General features: G+C 43.3%; 1 protein-coding gene across 2 annotated transcripts; it reads right to left on the bottom strand.

Moving 5' to 3' along the window:
* Positions 1-950: 950 nt before the first annotated feature.
* VLDLR (very low density lipoprotein receptor) lies at positions 951-24,263 on the bottom strand. 2 transcript variants are annotated; one of them, XM_069764069.1, is made up of 19 exons: positions 23,737-24,263; positions 16,195-16,314; positions 15,340-15,462; positions 14,818-14,940; positions 13,457-13,828; positions 12,470-12,592; positions 12,250-12,372; positions 10,282-10,401; positions 9,980-10,105; positions 9,677-9,848; positions 6,870-7,094; positions 5,776-5,894; positions 5,566-5,705; positions 5,348-5,489; positions 5,124-5,270; positions 4,050-4,112; positions 3,021-3,098; positions 2,697-2,866; positions 951-1,690 (listed from the first exon to the last, which is right to left on the bottom strand). In XM_069764069.1, exons 1-19 carry the CDS (start codon positions 24,227-24,229, stop codon positions 1,655-1,657), a joined length of 3,015 nt encoding a protein of 1,004 aa, XP_069620170.1. In that variant the 5' UTR covers positions 24,230-24,263; the 3' UTR covers positions 951-1,654. The 2 variants fall into 2 exon arrangements, with proteins under 2 accessions (XP_069620170.1, XP_069620179.1); XM_069764078.1 differs by lacking the exon at positions 4,050-4,112.
* Between the last annotated feature and the right edge of the window lie 922 nt (positions 24,264-25,185).

Below are 25,185 nucleotides of genomic sequence, written 5' to 3'. Positions count from 1 at the left end.
CATGGGGAAAGAAAACCATTTTTTGAAACAATATATAGTCATGGAATGAAAAAATATTTCCAGAAATGTGAGGGGTGTACTCACTTGTGATATATACTGTATTTGCATCCAAGATTGCATTTTTTATTTTTTTATTTTTTTTTTTTTTATAGTCCTGCGACTTAACACTGGTTAAAAGCTTATCCTGCAGCTACTTTTCCAGCCTTTTATCAACTATCCCAAACTTCAGAGACTTGATGCTGCCAATTAAGTTTTCCAAATTCAGTGCTGAACTTTCACCTTCTGATATCTTCTATTGTGAATAAGATATGGCCAAGATTTGCCTTCTTAGGGTATGTTTCCACGTGCAGGAAACGCTGCGTGTCTGACGCTGCATAGAGCCGCAGCGTCCAGATGTTACAGCATAGTGGAGGGGATTTAATGAAATCCCGTCTCCACTATGCGTGGTAACACGCACGCGGCGGCCCTGCGACTCCGGACATGCTGCGCATCTTTTCAGATCGCAGCATGTCCGTATATCTTGCGGCGACGCTGCGTCGCCGCAAGATATAGCACAGGGCCCTATGCGATGATGCTGGATGTGTGCTGTGAACACATCCGGCATCGTGTCCCAGAAGGGGGCAGGGCTTAGCGCAGAGCGGCAGAGCCGCTCCGACGATACCGCCGGCCATCCTGAAAGTGGACACATACCCTTACTTGGCAGGCTCTTAAATTTTGACAATGGTAATTTAGCCAAGTGGCTCAGATCAGTTTGTTACACTTTCCTGCCAAGAAGAAATCCTTTCCACTTGCCTTCATTTTGCATGAAGGGACAAAGTCTGCAAGGAATCCGAGACTTCAGTAATAAAGACACTTGATTACTAGACAGAATATCTTGCCGTGTGGCACCCATTTAGTTATGTGCTTGCCAACAGCGGTGTTTCTATGCCATTCACAGATATGATACAATATATAGTAAATCATTTTTCTTTATTCTCAAAAAGAATCTCCAGTGGTTTGGATAGGAAATTCACCATCTGTATACCTCTACAAAAAAGGTCACAGTCAATACACATTTACAGCTGCATTCACGCATACAAAATTTTAAAGGTTAAGAAGTTATTTGGCAATTTTATATGAATAACCCGTTTTGTTTTAGTCTATTGCCATTGCCCCATCCAGTCGAAAGAAGAAAAAAAATCCAGTGTACAGAAAGATATTTACAATCAAAAAGACTTCAAAGTGCTTCAGAATAGTGATTGTGTCTTCAGAGATATGTACATCTGCCTATACAAGTATGTACAGGTGAATTCACTATATATAGCACAAGATTTCATTGCTGGGATATGGCTTGTATGGAAAGTGCTTTATACAGAACTTGGCCTAGGTAGAGTGAAGAAATGCTAATACGGAAAAATAAATAAGGTATGAGGGGCTATGGGTGAAATGGTAACCTTTTCAAAAGCTGAACAAGCTTATTAAGAAATATATACATAAGGTTTCCATTGCAGGTTCCATTCATAACAGCGGCGTCAAACATACAAAATAGTCACTCCCATGATCGAGGGCAGGATGCGTTCAGCTTCTGGACTGGCTACCATCTGGAACCAAAATATCCTGTTGAAGCAGTGTAGACTGAAGGAGGATGGTGAATGCCAACCATGTATAGCCGGGCTCATGACATGTCGTCCTCGGTATTTACAACTGATATCTGCAGAAAAGAAAAAAAAAAAATTTGAGTTTTAACATTTGTTTTACCGGATCGATATTACAATTCTAGAGTCAGTCTTGTTCATTTTGGTCGTATACAATGCAGTACATCTTGCACCTTTAGAGAAAGCCACCACTTTAGTGCCTATGCTTTGAGTCACTAATACACATTAAAATAGGCAACTTTATAATATAATTTTAACAAATCTGCTTCTCCTTCTGGACTGATCCTTTCCACAAGTCATGAATAAAACCCGTTTAGTGATGACAGTTGGGAAGAGCTAGGAGATGGGAGTTCTACAGAACTCTGTACTCCCTGAAGACAGGTTTTACCTGTGAATTTTGAATGAATGATCAGATGAGGAGGAAATCATTTCTGCAAGATTTTAAATTTTGCTTTCATGTGCATTTATGAAAACCTTTCACAATGTTACTTTAATTACATGTTGCAGCCCCAATATCATTAGTGTAAGTTTGAAGGATGCAAGGTGCTTTCATGGTACAGTATAGAGCCAAGTCACATTTAGTTCTAGTTTAAAAGAACCTTGAAGTTAAGGGTAATTACTGTACATGGGCAGAAGATTCACCATACTTTGTTGTATTTTTAGCATATTCACCTCATGGGGGGAGCTATTGATATACTTTATGAAGACACTGAAAGCAAGAATGGGCGCATGCACCCAAAGTCTAGGTGGCTTTCCGAGAGACATTAGAAACCCTGGGACCACTAGATTCTAAGCAATGAACGAGATTGACATGACCCATTTAGGGTGTTCAGCCAGGTAATTTTAAGCTGCGTGCTCAGACTTTGTTTTATCTGCAGTGGTTTGAGCTCACTTGGCTGAACTTAACTGAATGTTGTATAGATTATGAGATTGAAATGGGTTGTCTCCTGTACAAAGCCATTTAGGGACTCCAGGAACCCTATTCTGATGTATGGCTTGCCAAGGTCTCCTTTGAAACAGAAATTTATAGCCTAGAAGCCTGAAAAAGTGTAAATAACTTACTGCTGGATAAGTGTGCCCTACATTGCCCCCGTGCCTTCCAATATCGATTGTGAGGTCCTCTTCTGTGGTTTTTAAGTACACTGGATTATCAAAATTCATGCTTTTCATGTTCTTCCTTTGCCAGTTACGCCACATAAGGTAGGCACCGGTTGCTACCATAACTAGTAACACTAGAGTAAAAGATATACAAGAATTACCACATAATACACAAAAAAAACTCCACACCCCAAGCCCTTGCTTGAAAGTGCTGAGAAGAAAACCCATCTCCAGCATCAAGGACATAACCCCAAGGTTTAGCCATTTACTTTACATTTCCACACTTACAGATGGGAAGAATTGCCCAAGCAGCGGATGCATCCTTAGTGGTACTTCCCTCATAGACAGATGTGTTACTCTTGAATTCTAGAGGGAACAAGAAAAATAAAAATTTATAAGGCAGGAAAACAAAGGCAATCCAAGATTGATAAACTTAGGACTCAATCTTAAAAAGTTAGGCTTCACCACAGACTGGGCGGTGAGCTGAACATTGGTACTGGTACTTTGACAACATCCACAAGGTACAAACCCTGGTAACATGTGAAAACAAATGCCTTTACAAAAACGGCTGACTTGTGCAAAGCTATGCCTTTAACAAGTTTAAGTAAACATGGGCTATTGTCTTAAAGCTAAATTAAAAAGAAAAAATATGCACTTCCATTAAAAAAAGTTGCACTTTGAGAGGAAATTAAAGACCTGTAGGTTTTAAATGCCAAGTGAGGTTTAGTCGCATGTCCAGTGAGTTATCTGCACCAAAAAGGAGCATGAACTGCACCGCCGCTAGGCAAAAATTTATACAACTGAACAGGAGGTTCTTAGTTGATGTGTTTTGGTGCAGCGAATCATCTGCCTACATTGAAGGTCATCTCAATAGACTCACTCAGCTTCATATATGCTCATTAAGGCTGGGTCTAAAGTCTGTTAACCTCAGGCAAGTCACTTCAAATTCTGTAGACGTGATTGACATGCTCATATGCAAAGAAAGGAGCCTATCAGGTACCCATTATTAACATGCTCTACTGCGGTCCATAAATTAGCCACCATTAGTATATGTGAAAGTTACACAATCACTGGTTATTGGATCAGTGCCCATCCTTGGAGCACACAGGCTGAAGATATTGTTATCTGAATGATCCTTAATATAAAAAAAAAAAAAAAAAAAAAAAAAAAAAAAAAAGGGGGTGGGGGGTCGTGGATGGGAAAGTACAGTAATCAGAACAGTACCCTATAGCCAAGATTGGTTTAAGTCCAGGTTACACATCACAGCTTATGAAGCCTTTTTACCCAGACTGCACTTATTTCATATTAAGCACTTACCCCCTGGAAGTGCTTTCTCAGGATGTAATCCTGTAGGAATGGTAATAGAATCTTCTTTCCTACCTTAAGACAGACAGATGTATTCTTTAAATGAAAGGCTTAACACACCACATCATGTAGGCTAGCACAATTACAGCATCGTGGACATCCCTGGTAGTAGATTGTGGCTACACATTAGACTAGTGACATGATCAGTGACTAGACTATAAGACATGAGACTTCAGGACAAGCAAATACATGTACTAATGTGAACAATGATTTACTACTTCTACACAAAAACCTTAAGTGATTTTTCAAGAAATAAGACTCAAATTTCTTAGAGAGCAACTCATTTAATTTCCCAAATCAATAGGAAGGGGGACAATAAGCAACCTTGTAAATTAGATTAACAACCTTGCAGATCTCTTGTGATACAAGTGTCTTGCTTATTGGGTATCCAGATATTTATTCTATTCATAGTTCCGTTAAGTTAACCATACAAGTCATGACCTGGTTTTGTATTTTGCTCCAATTACTGGCATTGTACTAAAACTGGGTGCAAAACATTCTGCAACAAATCTGCCACATTTGAACACGTCCATAAGAGTACATGGTCAACAAGGTTTTTTGCAGTTGATGAAATCGGCTTCTCTTCATAAAGGGGCCTTATCCTCCATTTAAAATGTAAAGACTGTAAGTCAGTTCTAACCACCAATGTCAAGAATTTTCTTGGTTAAAAATGGTCATTATCAAAATGGTTAATTCTGAGCTAAAAAAATCTGTATTCAGTGAAGAGATGTCCCCATCACCAAGATTGGAGTTTGTGGCTGCAATTGATGAGATTCCGTATAGAGAGGAGGTGAAGGAGCTAGTGGCAGATAAAGAGTTAAAAAGGCTTCCATTTGAATTAATCTTAAGATTAAATTACATATGCAGCAAAAAATGGCTTTGGAAAACCTGAAGAGTGTTAAGGTCTACTGCTAACCAAAGTTTACATTTTAGATCGAGGAAAGCCCCTTTATGAAGACAAGCAGATGTCACCGCTCAAAAAGAAAGAAGTTGTCAGAAGGCAAAGTGTTTAATATATGCACATACCTTTTTTACACCTTCTGTCGTCATACAGTTGTAAGCCAGCAGGGCACACACAGGTATATTTTGGAGAGCGGTCATTTATCTGGGGAGCTGGCAAGCACAGATAATCACATCCACCATTGTGAGGTCCCTCGTTACACCAGTTTTTTCCTATTAACAAGCGATTTTAGATTAGAATACTAGAAGGGGAATGTGTGCATTTTCTTACCACTACATGAGTATACTACCTGGAGGCTGGATGAGGTCATGATAGACAATGATGTCTTGGGCATCGTTCAAGTTGTTAACCAATGTTTCCAATTCTTGGCCAGTAAACTTGTTGGCACCATAAATTGCTTCATTCTCCCCATCAATCCAATAGACCCTATCCTAGAAACAGAATAAAGTTTATGTAGACAGCTGAAAGCTGCTAAAGAGGTTTTTGTAGAATTACCCTTTGCTTCACCTCAAATATTGTAAGTGCAAGTGGATGAGCTAAGAATTCATGAGACTTCAGGATTATCCGGCGATCCTGTCCACTAAGGTCCACGCTACAGAGTTGGTGCAACTTCAAATCAAGCCAGTACAGACGACTCTTCACCAAATCTAAAAAAAAAAATAAAATTAATTTTTCTGTATTAATGTTGAACCCCATTAACAGTTTAGCAACATTTACCTAGTACAATGCCACTTGGTCGCTGGATGTCAGATGTCACAAGTTGCTGTCTGTCTATTCCGTTCATTCCAGCTTTTTCAATCTTTGCAGGCTCGCCCCAATCTGACCAATATATAAACCTAAAGGAAAGATCAGAGTTACAGCACAGTCACTACTGGTCACCAAGACCACCACCAAGTCACTGACAAGGTTAGAGGCTTTAGTCCTCATGATATTTAGAGCAGTACACTGTCATAGTTAAAGATCTGTTTACACATTTATATAGGGAGGTCTTTGTGATGCTTGAGTGACGTATACAGAGCATGGTACTGCACCACACCATTATGTTTCCCCCTACTAACAAGACTTAATTATAAATACATAGATCTTGGAATAAGAATTTCCACAATTGGATGTTTAAATAAAGTGTTCCTATGCTGAGAATCTTAGAAATGTGCCCCTGCTGTGTCTGACTGTATAGGAACATGGTCTGATCATACCACAGCTCCAGGGAAGAAAAAAAAAAAAATAAAGTATAAGGAGGATACCCCAGCAGGACATCTTGTGATATTAAATGTCTAAAGTCAGACTGTTTTATGCAAGACAGTGGAACTGTCCACAAGTCAGTCCAGGAAGCCTTTCTGCACCAATGACTTTTATTAAGGTGTGGTCTGAAGTCAAGCTAAACTTCCTCCTACATCCCTAGCCCTTTAGTGCTGCAATTCAAGTCCTTTTCTAATATACTTGCATTACATTCCCTACTGTTCCCCAGCTATATGAACCACAAATGCATCTTTATTTCCTGGGTGATAATTTGAGAACCTTACATTGAGTCAGCAGGGGGCTGAGGTAGTTTCCACAGCCCCTGCCTTTAATGAAGAGTCAGTGATGTGTGATTTTCAGGAGCTGTGTGACCGATTTAGTGTCAGTGAGGAGGCTGGGGCAGTAACTGCAACCTCAGCCCCCTGCTCTGATGCTTCGCTTAAGTATCCCAGCATGCAATAGGAGTTTCAAATTAAGTGCCATACAGGGAATAAAAATATATATAATTCTGATCAGGCACCCCCATAAGGGCAACACTAGCCCTGTATCTTGCAGGTAAATGTTGTACTCACCCAGAAATGGGGTCAATAGCAATTGAAGATGGATCTTTTAAACCAGTGTTAAACAAGACTTTCCGCTTTGACCCATCAAAGTTTGACACGGATATTGTCTTTAATCCAGTATCGGTCCAATAAATGTTCTTGTAGATCCAATCAACAGCAATGGCAGCAGGACTATAGAGTCCATCTATGACCTTTACATGTCTTCCTATACTATCACGGCTATCCACAGATGCTCTACAAGATTACAAGATAAAGAAATAAGTTGGATTTCTTCAGTTGAGAGCCTGAACTATTGCATTAGGACCCATGCCCAGACAGGCAAATATTTACATATGACAGGACAGAAACCCATCTCCAATTATGCAATTTAGGTGACGTTAGATTAACAGTATTGTAGTCCAATCATCTATGTTAATAGATCTTGAATGTAATGGTAAACCAAAAACAAACGAATAAAGGTACCGTCACATTAAGCGACGCTGCAGTGATCTAGACAACGATGCTGATCGCTGCTGTTTGGTCGCTGGAGAGCTGTCACACAGACAGCTTTCCAGTGACCAACGATCCCGAAGTCCCCGGGTAACCATTGGGTTACTAAGCGCAGGGCCATGCTTAGTAACCCGATGTTTACCCTGGTTACCATTGTAAAAGAAAAAAAAAAAAAAAAAAAAAACACACTACATCCTTACATTCCTGTCGCGTCCCCCAGCGTCAGCTTCCATGCTCTGTGTAAGCGCTGGCCGGAAAGCAGAGCGGTGACGTCACCAGTGTGCTTTATGGCCGGCACTGACACTGGGGGACGCAGGGAAGCTGATGCTGAGGAACGTGACAGGAATGTAAGTATGTAGTGTTTTTTTTTACTTTTACAATGGTAACCAGGATAAACATCGGGTTACTAAGCACGGCCCTGCGCTTAGTAACCCGATGTTTACCATGATTACCAGTGAAGACATTGCTGAATCGGCATCACAAACATTGATCCAGCGACAATAAAGTCCTGGACTTTCCCCAGCAACCAACGATCTCCCAGCAGGGGCCTGATCGTTGGTCGCTGTCATGCATAACGATTTCGTTAACTATATCGTTGCTACGTCACAAAAAGCAACAATATCGTTAATGATACCTTAAAGTTAAACAGTGAGCGATTTAGGATTTGAGCTCATGAGGCCAAGTGTATTCATTCCTGGTCCACCCTTCCTGACAACACTATCTTGCACCAAGTAGTGAGATCTTAGCAGCTGCATGAAGATTGGACTCCAAGGAGCAGTTACTCAGGCTAGATGGGAGACAGCCCCCCGAGGAAGCACCAAATACGCGAAACGCGCGTCGGGGCTATCGGTAGGACATCTCACACTGGGAGTCTGCACATATGGGTAAGCACTAGATACGGTGTAGGGGTTTATCCCTACTGTGGTACTTTTATCTGGGCAGGTTGCAATATGGACGGGTGCTGGTATGGTTAGGGTTTTCATTCCCACTATAGGGATTTATGTTGTATTAACCCTGCTGTCTGGCACCTCCATCCAGCACATACATATATATTTCGTTTTTGCACTATGGGCGGGCGTCTGTATTGACAGGGCCTCTCCCTATTATAGGGCTACTAGTTTGTAGTTTCCCTGCTGCCTGATACGGTCTAGTGTATGTGCACGTGTGTGTATACTCAGCCCTAGATTTGCACTTTGCATCAGTTACTCTATACGGTGCTACTGTCGCGCCTGTATTTTTGTATGTGCATATTTCAGTGTGTATGTTCTGTTTTTGTCATACACCTTATCCTCATATGTATTTTTCTGAATAATTTTTTTGTATAATAAAGTTTATTGATTTTTTATTTCATTGTTTAGTGTATTATATTTATTTGTTATGGGGCAATATGCTCTCTTGAATTTGTAGGTTTATAGTGTAGGGGAGTTTTGCCCCTGTTGATCCTCGTTGGAGTGCAATGGGCATGTCCTATAGAAGGGGATTCCTTTACTTCTGGCTACGTCCTTAGTGTCGGTTTTTGTTTTAAAATAGATGGGAGAATTCCAGTATTTATGCTATTCTGACATTACAGAGCAGCTACACCAGGCTTACCAGGTTTGAGATCCATTTGACTGTCTTGTGAACCCTTCTATCAGATCTGCTTTAGGTGTCACTTATTGAATTTAGGCATTGTAAGCTAGCTCCAGAGGACGATCAAAACAGTCATTAAAGAAGCCAGATTAGCTGTTACAGACCTTACTAGAATGCAGTCGATATCTTGAGATCGGACAGCCCTTTAACATTGTCGTGTAGTAAGGGAAGTAAATTGCAATGCTATAGAGATTACCTCCCTAGAGGAAAATCGTGATTTGCCAACATTTAAGCTATGTGCACACGTAGAATGGTCCTCAGTGGATTTTTCTGCAGCGGATTTGATAAATCTGCAGGGCAAAAACGCTGCGTATTTATCGTATTTTTTCTGCGGATTTCACTGCAGTTTTCTATTGGAGCAGCTGTAAAACCGCTGTGGAATCCGCAGAAAGAAGTGACATGCTGCGGAATGTAAACTGCGTTTCCACGCGTTTTTCTGCAGCATGTGCACAGTGTTTTGTTTCCCATAGGTTTACATTGTAATGTAAATTCATGGGAAACTGCTGCAGACACGCAGCAAAATCTGCAGCGTGTGCACACAGCCTTAGAAGTTTAACATTTTACTAAAATGGAATTTTTTCACTATCACTGGAGGGTGCTGCAATTCTTTAATCCATTTTACTTTAACATTTTGAAACAGTCACCAAAAGATTTTATCTAGATAAGTTAAAACGTCCCATCACAACAACCTGACATACCGAAATATTGACTTCTGAATGGTGTCGGCCCAGAAAAGACTATGCCCCGAGATATCTGCATCAAGTGCCACCGTGTTCCGCAGCTGCTCTACTAGTTGGATATATTCCTTCCTTTCAAGTCCGATCTTTCTGATATCCCTGCGATTTGTGAATATCAGGCAAGGTTCTCTTCCTACAAGGGGAGTAGTGTGCTTCATTAAAAACCATTCTGGATATACAAGACAAATTTTACATTGCAGAGCCCAAGGCATGTACAGTATGCTCCATCACTAGCGAGTACAATTCATCATCCTACAGACTTACCTACTGCCTTACAAACACCGGTGGTCAGATCCATTTGGTAGCCTTTGCTGCATTCACATTTGTATCCTCCTTTCAGGTTAACACATATTTGACTGCAGATTCCAGGATTTTGACACTCATCAATATCTTAAAAATAACAAGTTCAGAGTTTTAAAAACTTTGTTTTGTCAATTCATGGAATACTGACAGATTTTTCTCTGAGCACACCATGACTGATAAGTTATTAGTCAGCTGTTAAATGCAGAGGGTTAGAAGGTCTGTACAAGACAGGACCTTTGAAAGGGGCATTTTGTGACACTTACCTCCACATGTTTTTCGGTCAATCAGTTCAAAGCCAGCTAGACAGTCACATTCATAGCCAACCACCAAGTCATGGCACAAATGAGAGCAGCCCCCATTATTCACCCGACACTCGTTGAAGTCTAGGAGACATTAGAATTGAGAAATTGAAAGTTTAGGCTCTGGAAGTCAAAGGGTGTTGTCCCAAACAAAGAAGACCCCTACCTTACTCTCCTTGGGTCTAGGGCAGAGTGCTGGCCTGTTACATTGTAGTGGTGTCACATTAGGATAAAAATCGCATTGCAGCCAAATAAATTGGGCAGCGTTCTACACTGCACTGAACCACAGAGGACAATTTTTATGAGACAGCTGACTGCAGGCAGAACATTCTTCTCTTGAGGGGGCAATCTTTATAGCTACACCTAGCCATTTTAGTTATTTATTCTGATCATGAAGGCTGCACTGCTAGAAGAGGAAGTCCCAAATCTGAAGGGATGAGAAGATTGAGGGTATGTGCACACGTTCAGGATTTCTTACAGAAATTTCATGACAAACCGGACATTTCTGCCAGAAATCCGCATGCTTTTAGTGTTTTTTCCCCAATGCATTAAATAGCTGGAAAAACGTGAAAAATCTGCAAAATTAATGAACATGCTGCTTTACTGCGATGCGTTTTGTGTGAAAAAAAAAAAAGACATTATGTGCACAAAAGTTGCGTAATGGATTCTAAGAGATAGGATGCATAAGCATGTGTTCAGGATTTTTTGCGATAAACTCAAACGTGTGCACATAACTGTTTCAATTATTTGAACATTTTAGGGTAACTTTCCTTATTGACCAAGATTACTGGTATATGAACACAATCCTGTGGAATTGACTGCTGGGGAGAGTCCATCATACTTTGAGTTAGAGTAATGCTATAAATAAAATTATTTTTTATTTTTTAAAGTGTGGGGTGGGAATGTTTAAGCATGGGAACTATCCACGGAACACGGCTCTGAAGTGTGCAACATGCAGCAATTCAGCAGGAGATTTCTAGGCAAGTCCAAGTGTCAAGGACTTCATTTACCTAGGGCATTGTCAGGCCTTGCTGGATCCTACCAGACAGGAAGCCACTTATTCCAGAGACAGTTTCAGATTATAGAAGAGCAATGTAGAACATGCTTTTCTATACAAAAGATAGAATCTAAACCCATTACCTGGCTTAGAGTTGGTAGAATGCAAGTATGGTGGAGATAACTTTTAAACGTTTACTAAACGGATCCTCATTACCGTATTTTCTGATGTATAAGACGACCCCCAACTTTTCCATATAAAATATGGAATTTGGGATATGCCCGCCGTATAAGACGGGGGTCATCTTATACACCCAGTCATCTTATACGGCGTGTGGCTCCCAGGGTCTGGAGAAGAGGAGACTCCTTCAGGCTTGCAGCGCTGAGAGCCAGGGTCTGTCGGAGGGGTAAGTATATTCATATTTATTTATTACATGAATATGGATCCCAGGGCCTGAAGGAGAGTCTCCTCTCCTTCAGACCCTGGGAACCATCCAGGATCGCTCCCTGCAGCTGTACCCGGCGTATAAGACGATCCCTGACTTTTGGGACGATTTTTAGGGGTTAAAAAGTCATCTTATACGCCGGAAAATACAGTAGTTTAGCACCTTAGTCAATGGAGAAGTTGCATGTTTGTTACAAACATACTATGCCAGGGCTCTGGTAAATTGAGCCCAGATCAGGCAAGGTACCTGTTAGCAATTGCCATGAATTGTTTCTCTACCAGGTATAAGATGTGGGATGCAGCATGTTATTGGTTTTGAGACTGGGAGTTTAACTAGAAATTAGCATGGTGCACAAGCAAGCTTACTTTTGGGAGGGTATAAACGGCCATTTTTTGCAGTCATGCAGCTACAGCAAAACAGACTTGTTCAACTAAAAAAATATTTGTTTCAAGCATTTCCAAAGGAAAAAAAAATAAAAAAAGCTGCTTACTACACTCCTTTGCTGGTTCATCACTCCAGTCTTTGCAGTCTTTTTTCTGGTTGCACACCTTATGTATATCAATGCATTCCCCAGATTTGCACTTGAATTTTCCAGATCCTGAACACTGATTGACTAGAGACAAGACAGTACAAGGGAAATTGGAAGAGTCATAAGAGACATTGATTTCTGGACAGCACTGCTAATAAAACCATTTTTTTAATGTACCCACCATTTTTGCAGCGCATTTCATCAGTGCCATCAAGGCAGTCTCTCACACCATCGCATTGCCTGGTACCATGAATGCAGTTCCCATCCTCACATTTGAATTGATCTGGCTGGCAGGTACGAGATGCTAAAAAACAAAAAAGATATATTTTATTACATCATAGAATGTTAAGAGTTGGGAGGGACCTCCAGGATCATCATGTCCAACCCCCTGCTCCATGCAGAATTCACTAAACAATCTAAGACAGATGTCTGTCCAGCCTCTGAAGACTTCCAATGAAGGAGAACTCACCTCTTGGTAGCCCATTCCACTCATTGATCACCGTCAAATTTCCTAAAACCTAATCTGCATCTTCTCCCTTTCAGTTTCATTCCATTGCTTTGTGTTTCCATGTGCAAATAAGGATAATCCCTCTACACTGACATGAGTAACAATATAAGTTATGTTACTCATATTGATATGCAACTATAGGTTTATTTCATGACAGCCCAATTTAGAGTTCTAAAACTAATAAACCTGCTTGTTAAGTCTTGGCATGCTTGGGCTTTACATGTCTCAGGTGCCAAGACATTCTCTACCATCTCCCAAGTCTGGCTGTCAAAGGAGAATGGTTTCCTACCCATCCAAAACCATTGCCCTTAAGACAGTGAATTTTATGCTCCACCACACCTCAGCTGTGTGACGGCCAAGAGTGGAGATCATAAGGACTTATTCGCAAGAGTGGTCAGGTTTTGCTAGTCTAAAGGTTTGTACCCGTTATGCTGCCATCTTGTTAGGCAAGGGAATTCAGTGACTGCACATTGCTTCCCTGTAGGTCACATGGCTACGTAGGCAACATGTTTACCCAAGAGGGTCTTTACCAGCTAGGACATTACATGGACTGGTAAAACTAGTTTAAGCATAACAAGTCTCATCCCTGAGTTTCATATTTCTACACCAACTCCTGACCTCTTTAAAGGAGATGGTGGGAAGTGGAGAAGCGAAACTTACGGCAGTTCATTTCGTCACTTTTGTCTTTGCAGTCGGCATCGCCATCACAGCGCCATTTCTTGTGAATACACTCCCCAGAACCACATGGAATCTCACTAGGAGAGCACCTCTGAGGCGACACGGGTTGGCGGCCACATTGTTCCAGAGATTCATCGGAGTGGTCGGCACAGTCAGCATCGTCGTCGCACACCCAGCTGAGGGGTATGCAGGTGTAGTTCTTGCACTGGAATTCATGAGACCCACATGTGGCAGGGATGCAGTTCACTTCGTCACTACCATCGCTGCAGTCTTTGTGACCATTGCAGTAAAAGCTACTGGAAATACAGCGACCATTGGAGCAAGTGAACTCAGCCGGACTACAGGTCACATTCCCTGGTGGGGGAGGGAAGAAAAGGAAAGTGAAGAGCTGACACTTCTATATTAGAGAGTTATGCAGATGTCAGTGACCCCGACACCCTGTAACCACCAAATGCTTACAAGATGAATTTAGTCAAGTCCCCCTCCATGTCACAAGCAAGATCAGCAGAACAAGTGAAAGTGGGCATCATGAGGGTGTCGTGTTCTGTTCACTAGCCAGCCGATATATAAACTGAGGTGAGTGGCAAGAAGTCAGAATGCAAGCCACAATGCCAAGGCTATAGCAAGTGCCCACAATGAGGATTTTACATAGACTCTGTACCAATTGTGTGTTTGGCATTTCAGTTTAAGACTTTAATATTGTATCAAAAAACAAATGTCAGAGTCATGAGATAATTATATGAGTTTTTACTTCTGGATTATTTTGATATTATTGAAAACTGGAAAATCCACATTCACCCCAAGAAATTGGCATTTGGCAGGTTTTAACTATGCAGCGCAGTTTATGCTGCAAAATAAAAACCCACACACCTTGATATTACATAGTGAGGCAATATTTCTGGGGATAAGCCACTTAAAAAGCTCAGACATTTAATACCACAAGACAGAAAATTTTAGTGAGCCGATCCCTTAAATACAAGACATGGTACAAGTGTCCTAATTTTATCCCCAGCTGGATGCAATCCCAGGGGCATAGCCACACACTTCATATTATCACCAAGTCAGCTGAGGAGTCGGAGTATTTCAGAACCATGTCACAGTCACTTTCCACTCCAGTGCCATGCTGTGACCCACTGGCACTGAAGACCACTGAATAAGTGATATTCAGTTAACATGCTCATTTGTATCCAGCTTGGAAGAAAAAACCCACACTACTACACCAACAATAAAGTGTTATGTGCATGCAGCACAGTAGTGTAAAGGCTTGGCAAGAGCTCAGAGGAAAGGTTGCTTTATTGCCCCTGCGAGTTCTTGGATAGCAGCTATGGGAATTGTGCACTTACGACAGTTCTCTTCATCCTCTGCAGTGTCACAATCGGGTTCACCATCACAGAGCCACGATATGGGGATACATTGCATGGAGCGGGCCCCACAACTGATCTCCGTCTCTCTGCATGTTCTCATATCTACAAGACCATAGGAAAAAAAAAAAAAAAAAAAAAGTACTAATGTATGGAACCATAGATATATATATATATATATATAGCTTGTAACAATTTTGGAATATATAAATAAATGATAATCCAAGAAGTTAGTATGTTGACTATCAGAATCATACCAAAGGCATAAAGGCCACTGACACCTAATGTGGGGTGCTGAAGCCAACTGCTATTGTCTTGTCAGTGCCAGAAAGCATAAGAATGTGCAACATGCAATGTTACCGAGTCAGAACAAAGTTTAGACTACTCTAAGCACCTAGACCGAACATTTCCACCATTTACAATTTTGTCAAATCTTGACCAGCATCACCTTGAGATGTTATACAGCAATGTGTGAATGGTTTGTGTGCAGAAGCCATCACTTACGACACCGCTCCGCTGTTTCGTCAGAGCCATCCTCGCAATCTGGGTCTCCATCGCATTGCCACCGCTCTGGAACACACTGACCATTGGCACATACAAAGTCTGCCTCTGCACAAGTTTTCTTTACTGTGAAGGATAAAAAGAAATATGTACACAAGGTTTTATATTCATCTTTACAGCACTCCATTTCCTTAATGCTTTAACAGAAAGTCTGCCAAAGAAATTAGGCAAGAAAATGTGCAGGGGGTATGGGTGGCATGACAACCACCAATGGAAGCAAATGGTCAAAGGTTTTGGCTTCTTTAAAGGGAACCGGTCACCCCCAAAATGGAAGTTGAGCTAAGCCCACCGCCATCAGGGGCTTATCTACAGCATTCTGGAATGCTGTAGATAAGCCCCTGATGTATCCTGAAAGATGAGAGGTTAGATTATACTCACCCAGGGGCGGTCCTGCTGCGGTGGGCATTACGGCCCAGGGCTTCCCATCTTACGATGACGTCCTCTTGTCTTCATGCCGCAGGCGTACTTTGTCCTGTTGAGGGCAGCACCTGTGCACTGCAGTACTTTGCCCTCAACAGGACGAAGTATGCCTGCGCTGGAGCCACAGCGTGAAGACAAGAAGAGGACATCATCCTATGAAGATGGAAGGTCCCAGACAGGACCAGCGGGAACGCCCCTGGGTGAGTATAATCTAACCTCTTTTTCTCATCTTTCAGGATACATCAGGGGCTTAGCTGACCTTCCATTTTGGGGGTGACAGGTTCCCTTTAAGACATCAGCAAAGGAAAAAAAAAATATATATATATATATATATATATATATATATATATATAATTTTATTTTTTAATCAAGCCTTACCGCATGAACTTTCATCACTCCCATCTGAACAGTCTTCGTCCCCATCACACTTCCACACTGAAGTAATACAGCGTCCATTTCCACACTGAAACTGAGACTCCTCACAGAGTTTCTTGGCCCCTAAAGATATACAAATTACACGCTATATAAATCTCCATACAGAAACTTCTGCAATAACCTTCTAGGAGGGTTCATGAGATTTTTTTTTAATAAGGCCTTCACAGAGCAAAGATGCAGGCATAGAGCCTGTACAGTGTTATGATGATTCCAGTGCTTGGCATTTGAGAAATTAGACCCATCATGACTGGGTCTAGATCCATTTCAGCAAGCCCCAGCAGATTTTTTTATTCATGTGATCTTGATTTTACAGAATAAAGTAGGAATTTTAAAATGGGGTATGTTGTCTCAGGAACTAAAGATCTTTTTGTTCTTCAATTACAGGTAAAAGAATGGAGGACACTTCTTACTGGTGGGCAAGATCTTAAGTGATGGCAACTCAGGTTTGACTTTAAATGAGAGGTCTGTATTAAGGAACAAGTTAGAATAAGCCATTGGCAGCATCTACAGGAACAATTAAAGATCTATACTGTACAATACACTAAACCTATGGACAGGAGTGAAGCTTTCAGAGGGTTGTCCACAGATGGCAAGTTTTTTTTTTTTTTTTAACCAAAGGTACTCCCCTTACAGTGCACTATACGATTTCTACCAGTTCAGACCGTAGCCCTGCTGTAGCCACCTGTGCTGATCTGCAGGCGAGTATGCCAGATTAGACAAGATTCATTATAGTGTGGAAGCATTGATCAGGTTTTCCAGCATTTCCACCTCCCCCAATACAAAGCCTCATGCAGCATTTTCTACAGGCAGATCCAAAGAAGTAGGTGCACAGTCACGAGTACCAACACCAGCATAAGGAACCGTTAGCTCCCCATAAGTTGCCTGTGTAAATACTGTATAGCTTAAGCCCATACAGTGAATTAAACATTCCACCATTCATTTAGAATGCTTAGACTAGAACCAGAACACAGCCATGGACACGCAGGCTATGTGCCCATGTTGCAGAAATGCAACTCCCTGCTGCGGGTATAGAGCATGCAGAGTTGGCATATGTTTTCCCGCTAAACACTAGCGTTTGGCAAGTGATTTTAGCTTGCAGAATGCTAGTGTTTTCCAAGCAATTTGAAGTTGGTCACAAGTATAGTGCTTGACAAGTGTGACCAACTTTTTACTATTGATTCTCCTTATGCAGAATCAATAGTAAAAGACAGAATGTTAAAAAAAAAAAAAAAAAAAAAAAAAAAAAAAAGTATAACCTTCCAAACTCCACCACCAAGAAGTTACAAGATAACAGTATTAATGCACCTACAGCCATGCAATGTTAGACATTACCTGCAGAACAGGTGGTGAACAAGTACCATATTCAAAACACTGATGCACTTTCATGCAAGACAGAATCTGAGTTCCCTGTAGTGTGCACCAAACCTGACAGATCCCTTTAAGAAGGCCGGAGAGTACATCAGGATATTTTGAAGTTAACTGAACAGCAAATCAAGGAACCAAGCTGTGCAGAGAGGAAAATTAAAGTAAATGTATAGTAAGTGCACAATGCCAGCTCTCTGAAGTACTGGAACAATGGCGCAGATTACCAGCTAGTTCCCGAGCTTTAGTCAGGAGAGCAGATGCTTTACATTCTGGGAGAGAAGTATTAGGAGTCACATGAGAATGATCGTTCTGTCTACAGGCAGCCAGACTAGTGACTGCATCATACAACATCCGACCGACCCCTGGAGCACATCTAGTACTTTTATATGGACAATTGGTTTGACATAAGGAAACTACGAAGTGACTTGAGAAATAGTTTCCTTTTAGTACACCCATTATAAGGGTATGTGCACATGTTTTCTGGAGGACTGGATTTTTCTGCAGCGGATTTGGAAAAAACCGCAGTGCAAAACTGCTGCGGTTTTTCCTGTGGATTTACTGCGGTTTCTACTGCGGCTTAACACCTGCAATTTTCTATTGGAGCAGGTGTAAAACCGCAGCGGAATCCGCACAAAGAATTGACATGCTGCGGAAAATAAACCGCTGCGTTTGTGCATTTTTTTCTGCAGCATGTGCACTGTAGATTTCATTTCCCATAGGTTAACATGGTACTGTAAACTCATGGAAAACCGCTGCGGATCTGCAGCGTGTGCACATACCCTAAAGTGTGCTTCAGGGATGTTCCCAACATGAAGATGCAGGCACACCGCTAAGAGGCAGCATCTCCTTCAGAAGATGAACACATTGGTAGCCCCCCTCCAATAATGTTCTGTTGGATCTTCAGGTGGCTTGGAGACCCCAGATCAGAAGTAAGGCATATCCAGTGAACATGCCGCCTGTTCTAGCCATTCCAACCTTATAAGCATGAGTTCCTGTCAGTTCTACCAGTCATCAGAAGTGCTCAAGAATCAGCCACCAGAGTACACTTGTTCATGGTCTAATCAAGCTGGTGAAAATTCAGGGAGCACAAACTCTCCATAACATTCTACAGGGAGAGTTTACATTAATCATTACATGCACAGTGGTTCAGCCTGACAACTGGTCCGCTTACATATAGCGGATTGGCTGTTACATAACTGTCAGATGTCACCATATGGCAATTTTAAGGTGGAGATGGAAAAAGCTCCCAGATAATCCTTCTGACCCAAAGACTGCATGATAGATACCAAGGTACCTTTACATGGTAGATAGTGTGGGAAAGAAACGTTTGCAGCGGAATCAGAGGCTTGTACTTGGATTTCGGCCATGGATTTACAGTTTGCACAGCTGCAGATCTAGCCTAAACAACTAATCCCCAGATTTCCACATCAATAATTTGTGTTTAAGATTGTGTTTTTACTGCATTTTTTCTGTGCGGAAATGGGCCAAAAATACTATGGAATCCTTATGCAAGCTTATTTAGTGACAATCCTGAAGCGTGCACATTATCAGTAAATTTCCACGCGTATTTGCAGTACATTTTCTGTAGCATGTTAATTTTTTGCATTTATGCACCCATTAACTTCAATTGAGTCAGTCAAATCCACAGGTGGAGATAGAAATGTTTGTAGATTTGCTGAGCTTTTTTGTTTTACTGGCTTCTTATAGTGTCCCACGCTGTCATCTGTGTGACAGCGTGCGCCATCAGTCACTGCGCTGCAGGAGCATACTGGCAGATGTCAGCATGACCCCACAGCGGTGACTAACCTGCAGGTGTGGGTGGATGAGACTACTGCTCCCATCAGGCTACGTCTGCTGTCATTGGTAACATTGACAGCAAGTGCCGCTGACGGGAGATGTAGACTCATCTACCAGAACTTGACATACATATTCAAATAAAAACCCATTATACTCACCTTAACACCCTTGTCACCTAGAAATAATGCAAGTTAAAACATATTTGCCTGTCTGCCTAGTCCACACAATCCCGAACGTCCCACAGCAATCTCACCTGTAGAACGGTCACGCTAGGAGACGTGACTGCTCTACCCGGCGATAGTGACGGGAGGTAATAGCTCCCACAGTGTATCACAGAGCTACTGTGAGAGTTCACCAGCTCAGGTACTCTTACTTATGGCACTGCTGCGTGAGAACTTTCCCATGCAGCAGTGGTGCCGTAAGGGTGATCACTGGTGCCGATGAACTCTGGCGAACTCACGGCAGCTCAGTAATACACCGACAGGAGGCAATCTCTCCCAGTTATCGCTGTCTTTCAGAGCAGTCACATGACTAGGAGATCATGACTACTATACTCCTGGGATCATTTCTATAGTTTGGGACTTGAGAAATGTGCACTGAAGAATAGTGACTATAGTTCTATACACTAAAGGCTTATCTCCTACTGCAAAGTGCATGCTTGCTGTCATTCAGCCTGCTGGATGGTGCGTTCAGGCCAGAGATGCAATGATGCCCAATATCCAGCTAATGAGGCAGCATCAGAGCAGTGCAGGAGCACTGGATGTCAGCAACTCTGCACAGATATGCTCAGCCTTAGTGACAGTGCCTGTAAGCACTACATGTTCGGCCACTGCATTGGTGGATGTAACCTAGGCAACTAGACTTTTAAAGAGAAGGTCAGCAGCTTTACCATTTAATCAGAGATCACCATAATATAGGTCAAGACTGCTTGATTCCAGGGATGTGACAGTTTCACTACAATCAGCGTTTTATCAGCACAAGATCACCACTACCCGATTAGCTGGTCTGCCAAGTACATGAGACTTAATCTGTAACCCCCACCCCCAGGACTGACTAGCAGCTTGCCTTCACTGTACAGATGTCAGGGGTGTGGGTTATACACAGCTCATCATCATGACCACTGCTACATCTACAGCAGAGAAAACAGGGATTCTATCAAGACTGCAGACGAACGATGCAATCATAACTTAGGACCAGCAAACTGTCAGACACCTAGCTTCTGCAGCATGGGAATTCTCCCCAACATAAGCAACAGAATATGGAGAATACTCCCCCCCCCCCCCCCCCCTCCAACCCAAGATTCAGCAAATGGGTCTAATCTTATCAAGCACCGGAGTTAAATAACTGCCAATAAAGCCCCGGTGTTAATCCTACCACAAGTATACGCGGAGGGAACAATTGTAGACATTGTGCTGGTAACAAGGGATGTATAGTGGCCCAGGTTTTACACAACGTCCTGAGTTTATAGCCAAGTTCTCAGAAATTGGAGGATGGCAGAATAAGTGACAGTCAAGCAGCTACTTGAGAAAAAGTTTTGCCTACAAACAACTGAAGCTAGTACTTTAGCCAACTAAAAAGTCTGTACAAAAAGGGGGAAACGAGTGTAGGGATTGTTTTCTGGTGAATTTCCGTAGTCAACCTTTTATCACTAGAAAAGTAAAGATGAGTAACAACAATTTAGGAGTTCTTCCAGAAAGAAGCACATTACAGGGAGATATGCTGTGGTGGAAAGTATAGTAGAGTGGTCCTTTAATGAAGGGTGTACATCTGAGGAAGGCTCCTCCACAGGCTGGCCTACATTTCTGCTGTAGTTTAAGCCACTAGTGGTATAAGTGATTAACCCCTTGGGGGTGACACCCTTTAGTACCCCATTTACTTCAATGTGCTCTGTGACTACTGCATTTGATCTCTACAGCACCTGGAGTTCATTCATTAGTTTACCCTGGGTATGAATGGAGTATAGCCCTTCTGCAGGACAGGTCACCGGCCATTTACTATACTGGGCCACGCAAACCACTGAAGTTCTAGATTTCCACGTGAATGACATTAAGACCGTGAACAGTGATGGCACCGTGTCCTTGTTGCAGAGGGGAAGAGCGGCAAGTGCTTTATGTTGACCTTCACCACTACATTTAAAGTAATGTTTAGAGCAGTTGTCTGAGAAAATATGCGTTTACAGTTACCAAACTGGGATTTGATCACCTGTATTATATAATTATGCCACCAACAAGAGGGGCAGTGTCACTTTTAAAGTGAAGCAGTAAGCCATCTGCAGCTATTGCAGACATTGGATGCCCACTCAAGAACAAGGCCGAGTGCGCCCAAGTAGCACAACACCTGACTACACAGCAGCTTCCCCAACCAGGAATCCTGGAGATCTGCCACCCCAGCTGACAGGTTAAGCCAGGTCTATAGTAGAAGGTTTTACCCTGCCCTTACAGGTAGAAATAGGAGTAGGGACACCCAGGAGGTGAGAGCCCTCGTCACCCCAAGTCTGCAGACACCATCCTGATTGATGACAATGGGACAACCTGCGACAGTTCAACCAGAAGTGCCTACACCTCACTAATAAAAAAAAACCCTAGACTAAATAGTCTTTGACTTTACTATTTGCAGAATGACCTCTAGGCCCATTGTTTGCCACGCTCACTCTGCATTTGACAGTATTCATAACGTTGGTCTTTCTGGAGACTGAAGTCCATGGCAACCAGTTTAAGGTTTCGTTCTAGACGGAAACCGAGTATGAAGCTTTAGACACCATTTGCCCTCTTTGCCAGCCATTTCCATCATCCTACTGTCAGAAGAGGCCAACAGCTTCCATCGCTTCATACACCCAACTTGACTCATTCAACTGAGGCTCAATCATTTCTGGGAGACTGAATGAGCTCCGACAAGTCATGACTGGACAGACAAAGGAAGTGAACAGCCCCCCATTTTATCATACTCCTATAAGCTATCCAAGACTGTACAAATTACAAGAACCAGGTCGACAAGAGAGCTTCCACTGGCACGTAAGGCTACATTTCACCTTGTGACCTTTGAAAAAAGAAAAAAAAAAAATGCCCGAGGAGCCATTTACACAGATTGTAGAAATTCTTGGTCTGTTTCATATGAACGTGGGGCTCGCAAAGTTGTGTGCACGCTACTTACAGACCACCATTCAGGATGTATGGAATCCGATGGCTAGGGTCATGTAATTCTTTGCTTATGGCCAAGGTTCACCCTTTGCTTGCTGCTCCCTACCAGCTTGGGGGTGCCCAACACTGAAGTACTTACCATACTCTGACTTATCCCCGATTTGACACTTACATTCCTCTGCTTGTGAAACCAGCCCAATACCCTTAACCCGGTCCCCGATGACATCACATGCCTACTCGGAGGTGGCCGCAGGTTATCACCATACTAGCATGAGACTACAGAACATACAACAGGTCAGGGATCGTGCAACCATTTCTTCCTCGTTTAGGCCACTCACCATTCTGTACATTCATTTACTTTGGACCTGTCAGGCACATGGCTTAAGATAGCCAAAAAGCTTGGAAATGGTTACAGTTCCCAGTTAAGTGATTGGGTTTGCCACACAATGCATGGGCAGTATGTGTCCAGTACTGGATTAGAGAATGGACAGCCCCTTTAAGCTTGTTGGCCTGCACCAGTGTGGCTTAATGGCAGCTAAAGCTGGGCCCAGCAGAGTAATTGGGGGGGGATTTGGGGTGCTCCATATAGCAGCTCATTATCACAAGATGGCATGCCAGGAGTATTAGTGACCATGTAAGATGCCACAGATAGCCAGATGGGCTCATGGAGGAACAGGCAGTATGTCTGCATCAGCCTCTCCACAAAGTGGCAGAATAAAAAACAACGGAAAGAGGTGGCTGGGGACCATCTGGGAGGCAGAGGGTTAACCCACTGCTGGAACTTTGTACAGAGCCAACAAGAACCAGGGTTATGGGGGGCTTCTCAGCACCAAGCCCTTCAATAAACCCTGGAGCTCCTTGGTTATTGGGGTCACCCACAGGAATAATGGCACCTCACAACATTCCCAGATGGGTAGTGCCACTGGTGATGCCCCTAGGCCAGACAGACCACAGCGGCCTGCTCCTCTACGGGGGGCTTATTCATAAAGATGGCAGGGGACCAGCCCTAGAGACCCCTGAGGGTGGGCTACACTACCAGCCAGGACAGGGCACTATATATAGCAGAGAACACATGGCACAATACCCAGCAGGCACAGGAGCCTTAACCCTTCCATCACCGACCCATTAACCCCTCACTCCCGGACCAGCGCCCACCTGAGCGCAGAGCCGTGCCCGCAGCACTCACCATGTACCCAGCATGTGGCCAGCAGTAGCAGCAGCACAACCCTCGGCCAGGACGAGCTCATGTCGCGGCCCCCCAGAGAGCCAGCTGGAGGGGGAGGACACTCAGGGAAACACCACCCTCTCTTTGTAATCCCGGAGAGCAGGCTGCTGCCCCGTTTTCCTCCGCTCCACGTTACCGGCACGAAGCAGGCGACAGTTCCCCGGGCGGCCGTGCAGGGTTCCCAGGCGGAGGAGGAGACGTGCGCTTCCCGGCGGCTCCACAGACGCTGCCTTATAAGCAGAGCGGCGGCAGCTGGCGGTGCAGCAGGCGGCGTGAAGATGAGGATCTGGAGCGGCAGGCGGCGCCCCCGAGCACACTGGAGCGGCTCCTCCGCACGGCGCTGGGATCCGGCGCGGCCGTGGATTGCATGATCCGGGAAACCGTGCAGCCCGCACTGCTGCCGGCCGGGGCTGAGAGGAGTGTGTGCATCACCTGACGGGGGCGGCGAGCACATGGCGGCGGCGGCGGCGGCGGCTGTCAGCCCGGGAGTGACATGTGTCAGGGGGAGGGGAGCAGTGACCGCGGTGCCTGCCTCCTGGTGTCCTTCATGTCACATGTGTGCTCCTGTCAAGTCCCCAGCATGGAAGGTCACCTCAAACATGGCCACTGAACAGCACTGGTGGCTTGTATGTGCCCATACACTGGGCCTAACCTGTTCTATACCTCAGAGCTGCACTCACAGTTCTGCTGGTTGCCATTGGAAACAGCGCTATGCGTCTCTGGGAGAACGACACGTTCACTATTTTGAGCGTCTTTCCGACGACCTGACCGTTCTGGTGATTTCTCTATGCTTTATGGGATAATAATAAATGGGAAGGTTCATATTAATTTCTGGACCATTTTGCCAGTGTTTTCACTAGCGGTTTCTTCTTTGTGCAATGGAGAAAAAAAAAATAAAACGAACGGAAAACGGTATTAAAAAAATAACAACAAAAAATGTCGAAAAACACTCGCAAAGACCATCGGTGGCCAAAAACATTGAAAAATGACTAAAAACTGCACTGCAGAATAAAAAAACGGCAACATGTCCTGCAGATCATGGGGTCCTGATCCTGAGACCCCACCAATCGCTCAAACAGCCAGTCTGAAACAAGCAGCTGGGCGCTTCTGCCTGAGCGGGCGGCAGTCCGTCTCCATAGGGCTCTCTGCTCCGATGGGTTATTCATGGCGGATTTTTGAGCGATTGGTGGGAGTCTCAGGACCCAGACCCCCTACCAATCTACAAACTATTTTATGTAGTGCGTACCATGGAAAAAATCTACATGATTAGCAATGTGTTAGGGTAACCATACATATAAGATCAGAGTTATCCAAAGCCATCAGAACTGGGCAGCTATGGTTATGGGGTGTACACGTCAGAGCGGGTCATGCATGGTGAATATTAACATGCCCAATTCCTTATCCTTCCTG

This window comes from Ranitomeya imitator, chromosome 1, assembly GCF_032444005.1.
Source record: "Ranitomeya imitator isolate aRanImi1 chromosome 1, aRanImi1.pri, whole genome shotgun sequence".
Lineage (NCBI taxonomy): Eukaryota > Metazoa > Chordata > Amphibia > Anura > Dendrobatidae > Ranitomeya > Ranitomeya imitator.
This window is presented reverse-complemented; position numbering and strand designations above follow the sequence as displayed.

Bases quoted from the DNA above. Each gene is read 5' to 3' on its own strand.
- VLDLR (XM_069764069.1), bottom strand. From the start codon at position 24,229: ATGTGCTCGCCGCCCCCGTCAGGTGATGCACACACTCCTCTCAGCCCC. The intron at 14,941-15,339 runs GTAAGTGATGGC...ATGGTCTTGTAG, and splicing joins CGAAACAGCGGAGCGGTGTC to ATATGAGAACATGCAGAGAG. The intron at 2,867-3,020 runs GTAAGTGTGGAA...CTTTTACTCTAG, and splicing joins TTGGGCAATTCTTCCCATCT to TGTTACTAGTTATGGTAGCA.